The sequence below is a fragment of the Lithobates pipiens genome, unplaced genomic scaffold (genome assembly GCF_037356315.1).
Source record: "Lithobates pipiens isolate NorthernLeopardFrog02 unplaced genomic scaffold, aLitPip1_a1.2 Scaffold_8, whole genome shotgun sequence".
In the NCBI taxonomy this organism is placed as follows: domain Eukaryota; kingdom Metazoa; phylum Chordata; class Amphibia; order Anura; family Ranidae; genus Lithobates; species Lithobates pipiens.
Window position 1 is genome coordinate 649,906,289 of NW_027507903.1, and position 7,400 is coordinate 649,913,688.

The 7,400-nt window shown below is 46.2% G+C and overlaps 1 protein-coding gene across 1 annotated transcript in view; it reads right to left on the reverse strand.

Annotated features, from left to right (window-relative positions):
* Positions 1–1,931, reverse strand: part of LOC143964190 (uncharacterized) — a 42,688-nt gene extending 40,757 nt beyond the window's left edge. Inside the window, exons 1-2 of the mRNA XM_077473887.1 lie at positions 1,771–1,931; positions 1,346–1,426 (exon numbers count right to left, since the gene is read on the reverse strand). Of these exons, the coding sequence (XP_077330013.1) occupies positions 1,346–1,426; positions 1,771–1,834 (145 nt within the window). The 5' untranslated portion in view covers positions 1,835–1,931. The remainder of the gene's footprint in view (positions 1–1,345; positions 1,427–1,770) is intronic.
* Between the last annotated feature and the right edge of the window lie 5,469 nt (positions 1,932–7,400).

The window sequence follows — 7,400 nt, forward strand, 5'->3', positions numbered from 1 at the left end:
GCATTTGATGGGCACAAGTGGCTGCATATGGTGGGCACAAGTGGCTGCATGTGATGGGCATAAATGGCTGCATTTGATGGGCACAGTAGCTGCGTTTCATGGGCACAAGTGGCTGCATATGAAGGGGCACAACTGGTGGCATTTGACGGGCACAAGTGGATGCATTTGATGGGAACAAGTGGCTGCATATGATGGGCACAAGTGGCTGAATATGATGGGCACAAGTGGCTGCATTTTACGGGCACAAGTGGCTTCATATGATGGGCACAAGTGGCTGCATTTGATGGGCACAAGTGGCTGCATTTGATGGGCATAAGTGGCTGCATATGGTGGGCACAAGTGGCTGCATGTGATGGGCATAAATGGCTGCAATTGATGGGCACAGTAGCTGCGTTTTATGGGCACAAGTGGCTGCATATGAAGGGGCACAAGTGGCTGCATATGAAGGGGCACAACTGGTGGCATTTGATGGGCACAAGTGGATCTATTTGATGGGCACAAGTGGCTGCATATGATGGGCACAAGTGGCTGCATTTTACGGGCACAAGTGGAAGCATTTGATGAGTACAATTGGCTGCATATGATGGGCACAAGTATCTTCATATGATGGGCACATGTGACTGCATTTTATGGGAACAAGTGGAAGCATTTGATGGGCATAAGTGGCTGCATTTGATGGACACAAGTGGAAGCATTTGATGGGCACAAGTGGCTACATATGGTGGGCACAAGGGGCTGTATATAATGGGCATAAATGGCTGCATTTGATGGGCACAGTAGCTACGTTTGATGGGCACAAATGGCTGCACATGATGGGCACAAGTGGCGGCATTTGATAGGCACAAGTGGCTGCATATGATGGGCACAGTGGCTGCATTTGATGGGCACAATGGCTGGATTTGATGGGCACAGTGAGGCTGCAATTGATGGGAGGGGGGTTCAGTATTTTTCAGTTTGTTTTTGCCCCCCAAAAAATGTTGAGCACCAGCCGCCACTGCCCAGCATGCCATCCTGTAGCTCTAGTCAATTGCACTGGGTTAATGTGACATTTATATCAGGTGCTGATGAGTTGTTCATATTCCTCCACAACCTTCAAATAAATATCACATTTAGTTATTGGTCTTCATATACCAATAATTGGACCAATAAGAAGCTCTCTTTCATTGGCTTATGTGCTCCAGATAAATAGAGCACATCTTAATAGTTACAAGATTTATAGAGCCAAGACTACAAGATATTGGTGTTAGTAAAAGGTAAATGTCCTATAAATGGAGGTGTGTGTCCTCCTATGGAGTAGGACCTGGAGTAAAACAGAAGGTTGTCCCTTGTTATAGTAACAACTCACCATTGGCTTTTTCATAGTTCTTTTTTCTCTGTGGACCAGGAACATGCAAAGTGGCATACGCACCTTCCTCGTCAGAGTTCCCTGAGGGCAAACATAGAAAGAGCAACTCCTGGCATTGCGTGCAATCAATATACTTTAAGGTCTTAAAACAGCACGTTTCAATGCATAGTACAATATATGAAAAACGATAAGATAGAAGACGCCTATCTGTATTTTTTGGGCACTCCATCAAAAACCAGGGAGGAAAGAAATATGGAACCCCAAGACTTGCAAATTCATTGAATACGTCATTAAAAATAATTATTTTACTTGCAGACCCCGAATTAGGGTTTACCAAGAAAACCAAGAGATACTAAACTACTGAACACACCGACACATTTCCCATCCCACTCAACACGCCAAAATGGTACATTGTTATATCTTACTCCATTCCATCTCCAGATCTTCGGTATTCCTCATTGTGTGTGGAGAAGGAGCGGGATTTTCCATGCTGGTCTGCGACTTCTCTGGTCTTCTGAGATAAATGTGTGAAGAGGAGCTCACCAAATTCAATTTTGAAAATGACCACAAAAAAGGGGAAGTGTATCCAGTCCTGTAACATAAAAAGGGGAAGTCTACCCAGCATCTCCTCCGGAATCCAATCTATTTCACTTTCCCCCCCCCTCTGTTTCCCCTTTTTTACGTCCAATTTATAAAGCTCTATAAAAATGTATTATTTCATTTTCAAACGTTTTATAGAGTATTGATCCTTTTTTCCTCAACCTCTGTTATTGTATTTGTTATTTTCTACAAGCTGCTATAAAGGAGGACCCAAAGATGATGAGAGTGGTCCCTACTTTGATGATGAGGGACAAGTACCAAGGTGGGCTTAGCTGGGAGTAGTGATTTTAGTAACGTTTAATGTGAAACAAGAATACAAAATTCCTTTAACCACTTACAATACCGGGCACCTTCACCCCCCTACTTGCCCAGGCCAATTTTCAGCTTTCAGTGCCGGCACACTTGAAAATTGCGTAGTCATGCCACGCTGTACCTAAACAACATTTTTATCATTTTTTAGAACATATGGAGCTTCCTTTTGGTGATATTTAATTACCACTGGGGTTTTCATTTTTTGCTAAACAAATTGTTTTTCTTAGTTTCTGTTATAAAATTGTGTAAATAAGTAATTGTTCTTCTTCACTGATGGGTACTGATGAGGTGGCACTAATATGCTGCTCTGATGGGCCCTGATAGGCTGCACTGATGAGCACTGATGGGCACTGATAGGCGGCGATAGATGACACTGATGGGCACTGATAGGCGGCAATAGATGACACTGATGGGCTCTGATAGGTGGCATTGATAGGTGGCACTGATAAGGAAGCACTGATTGGCGCTAATGAGGCTGCACTGATGGGCACTGATAGGCGGCGATAGATGACACTGATGGGCTCTGATAGGTGGCATTGATAGGTGGCACTGATGAGAAAGCACTGATTGGCGCTAATGAGGCTGCACTGATGGGCACTGATAGGCGGCAATAGATGACACTGATGGGCTCTGATAGGTGGCATTGATAGGTGGCACTGATGAGGAAGCACTGATTGGCGCTAATGAGGCTGCATTGATGGGCACTGATAGGCGGCAGGGATAGATAACACTGATGGGCACTGATAGGCGGCACTGATGAGAAAGCACTGATGGGCACTGACAGGCATCACTAATGGGCACTGATAGACAGCACTGATGGCCACTGATAGGCAGTACTGATGGGCACTGATAGGCGACACCGATGAGCACTGATAGAGAGCACTGATGGGTACTGATAGGCAGTACTGATGGCCACTGATTGGTGGCAGGGGTAGATAAGAGTGATGGGCACTGATAGGTGGCATTGATAGGTGGCACTGAAGATGAAGCACTGATGGACACTGACAGGCATTACTGATGGCACTGATAGGTATAATTGATGGGCACTGGTTCACAGCACTTATGGGCACTGATGAGGCTGCACTGATGGGCACTGATAGATAGCACTGATGGGCACTGATAAGCGGAAGGGATAGATGACACTGATGGGCACTGATAGGCATCAATGATGACACTGACAGGCATCACTGATAGGGACTGGTTGGCAGCACTGATGGGGCTGCACTGATGATCAGTGCCCTGATTGTCAGTGCAGATGTCCGTGCCGAGGAATGCCATGCTCACCTTCCTCTATAGTGTTACCATGTTGCACACCACGCGTGCCGTCTGCTAGTTGCTCCGGTCTGAACCCTGCTCACCTTCCTGTTGCTCCACATTGCACATCAGTTGTGATGTCTGCACCAGACACTCCCAGAATACATACACATGAACCGGAAGTGACTGCTGATGGCGTCTTTCCGGTTCGCTTGTTGGTCTCCCAGTGCATCCTGGGACACCTCATACCTACAATACCTCCAAAACAAAGTGGAGCTAAATCAAAATAAAAGCTTTTCAAAAGCTGCAGGTGCTGTTAGCGGGCATTGTCATAGACTTCTATGGAGGCTTTGGAGACGCTTTGAAGTGCCAAGAAAGTGGCATGGGGTATAAGGATTTGAAGCAAGGCAAACACAACAGCGTGACCAGGAATATAAGATGACCATTTTATTTAGTGACGGGAGCTTTGATTGGCATTCAGAGCGCTTAAAAAAAAACATGTCCAATGCCACATTTTAAGGCAAGTGTAAACGAGACCTTAGAGGTACAAAGTAACTTTACACATTCACAAAAAAAGGGAAAACAGTCTGATCCTGTCACCTCCCTCAGCCAAATGACAGCTTCTATCCCCACCACTAAAATTCAAACAAAGAGGTGGAGTCTCCCAGGTGACATTATTGAACATACAGTAAATGAACATGCGAGGAAAGCAAAGGGACCGAATTTGTCTGTTTTTGGATGTTGATTTGAGGGATGTACATCGTGGGACTTTTTCTTATCTTTTGGCAGGCATTGCTCATTGTATTTGATGTCATCTGCATTTTGGATGATGTAATTGATGGATTTTTTTCTTTTTATAAAGGACTTGTCAAAAACGGTATCAGTGTTTTGATTTACACTAATATATATATATAACGGAAAATTTATATCAAATACTTACCGTAATTTTCCTTTCCTGATAGGCTCCATGGCAGCATACGTGTGGGTAGCCCCGCCTCCACGATTACCCAATAGGACCCAACTCCCATAAATCTTTGCTCCCGGCTACTATCAGTGTTCCGTAACTAGCCAACTCCAGACATTTGGGAGGGAACTCCTGCTGCCATGGAGCCTATCAGGAAAGGAAAATTACGGTAAGTATTTGATATAAATTTTCCGTTTTCCTGAAAGGCTCCATGGCAGCATACGTGTGGGAAATAACTCGCCAAACACACCCGGGTGGGCAAAATGTCGAGCAAAGAACAAAAGTTTATTTTGCATTGTCAACCGACAAAACTTGCAAACCAAAATTAACAGAAGAAAGAGCCGCTGGCTCTACACAGTAATGAGAAACAAAGGTATTAATAGAAGACCAAGAGGCTGCTCTGCAAATAACTTCAGGCGCCACATGGCGAGAAGCTGCCCACAATGTTGAAATACTCCGTGTTGAATGAGCCGTTAATGCCTCAGGAGGAGCCAAGCCCTTTGCTCTGTATGCCCTCTGAATGATCTGAACGATCCAGGTAGAGATAGATCTAGCCGAAGCTCGCAATCCTTTATTCTTGCCATGAGGGAGAACAAAAAGAAATTTTGTTTGTCTAAAAGGAGCTGTGACTTCCAAATATTGTTTAAGCGCGTGTCCTACGTCCAGAGGATGAACATCCTGACTCTCTGAGTTCTTGAAAGTGGGAAGCACAATTTCCTGATTCTCATGGAAGACCGAGGTTACTTTGGGATTCGACCCCAACATGGGAATCAATACTGCCCTATCTGGAAAGAAAGTCAGAAAAGGTTCCTCCGAACCTAGATTCCTAATCTCAGAAACTCTCTTGGCTGAGGTTATAGCTACCAAGAAGATGGTCTTGAGAGTGAGATCCCTTATGGACAGAGGCTCTGTAGAATCCTTTCCAAGGTTTGAGAGAAAATCCAGCACTAAAGGGAGGTCCCATTTAGGAAACCTTGGTTTTCTTTGGGGTCTGAGCCTGGTAGCTCCCTTGAAGAATTGTCGTACCAGTGCATGGTTTGCCCAGGAAATACCCGTAAAGGCTGAAATAGCCGACACTTGGACTCTCAATGAACTGATAGCTAGAGGTAAATCAAGGCCTGTTTGGAGAAAGCTTAGTATGTCTTGTATTGTTGGAGAACTGCAAGAATTTTCTCTGGAGGACATATGGGCTGAAAACTTGGACCATATGCGCTCATATACCCTATTAGTACTCCCGCGTCTGGAATTGAGAAGGGTTGGAATGACCTCTTTCGGACAACCAAGAGCTTCTAGCCTTTCCCTCTCAAAAACCATACCTTGAGGTTCAGACATGATGGGCATGGATGTAACCTTGTGCCTTGAGATAGCAAATCCGACCTGAGAGGCAGGGGAACTGGCTCTTGAAAACTGAGGAGCAGCAGTAGAGGGAACCAAGGTCTGTTGGGCCAGAAAGGAATCACTGCGAGAATCTCCACCTTCTCTGACCTGAGTCTCCGAAGGAATTGCAGGATCACCGGAACTGGAGGGAAGGCGTAAGCTGTCTGAAACTTCCAATGTTCTGTGAGGGCATCTATCCCATATGCCTGAGGATCCCTGAACCTTGAGTAATACTTCGGAAGCTTCCGATTGCACGGGGAAGCGAACAAGTCGACTTCCAGGGACAATCCTAAGGTCATGAGCCAATCGAATACTTCCCCGTGTAGACCACTCGTTGTTGTCCAACTCGACACGCGATAGGAAGTCCGCCTGAACATTCTGCACCCCTGGGATGTAGACTGCAGAAAGGTTGGACAAATTCTTCTGAGCCCAATTCATTATTGGCTCCGTCTCCTGTAACAGGGACCAGCTGCGAGTTCCCCCTTGCTTCTTTACGTAAGCCACCGCGGTTGTGTTGTCCAACCTTAGCATGACCGAGGCATTCGCTGTCAGATGGTGGAATGACCGAAGCGCCTGGAAGGCCGCTCTTAGCTCCAGAACATTGGGGACGACTCTTTGTGATGGAAATGTCCACCTGCCCTGAGCGACCTCCGAAAGACAGTGAGCACCCCATCCTCGGTTGCTGGCATCTGAAGTTACCGTGACCCATGAGATGGGAATGATTGAATGGTGGTTGCGCAGGTTCTTCCCCTGCAGCCACCAAAGAAGAGACGTCCTCATGGCTGGAGTGAGGAATATGCGCTGTGTCTGGCTGGATAAGTCCCACTGTTGTAGAAACCCCTTCTGAAAGGGACGAGTGTGCCACTGGGCCCACTTTACCATGGGAATGGTGGCTGACATTGTGCCAATCACCCTCAGACATTGGAGAGCCGAGAGATGGGATGCTGCAAGGGCTGCATGAATCCTGTCTCGTATGACTCCAACCTTCTCTTCTGGAAGGGCGATAGTACCTTCCACTGTGTTGAACTGCGCCCCTAGGAAAACAAGAGACTGAGTTGGATCTAGGTGACTCTTTTCTAAGTTCAGAAGCCACCCGAACTCCTGTAGAGTGGAGATGACTAGGTCTTTGTGCTCCAAGAGCTGATCTTTGTTCTGGGATAGCAGAAGAAGGTCGTCGAGATAGTGGTGGAGACGAACACCTTTGACTCTGAGAAAGGCCACAACTGCCAAAAGAACTTTGGAGAAGACCCGTGGGGACGTTGTTAACCCAAAGGGAAGACATGTAAATTGAAGATGTTGATTGCCTACTGCAAAGCGGAGGTATTGTTGAAACTCCTTTGCCACGGGAACATGGAAGTAAGCGTCCTTCAAATCGACTGATATCATCCAGTCCCCCAGATACACGGACTGCTGGATGGTAAGCAGAGATTCCATCTTGAACTTCTCTTTGCGAATGAAGGAATTGAGATGGGTCAAATCTATTACCGGCCTCCATGTGCCGTTTTTCTTTTGAACCAGAAACAAAGGGGAATACATGCCCTCTCCACG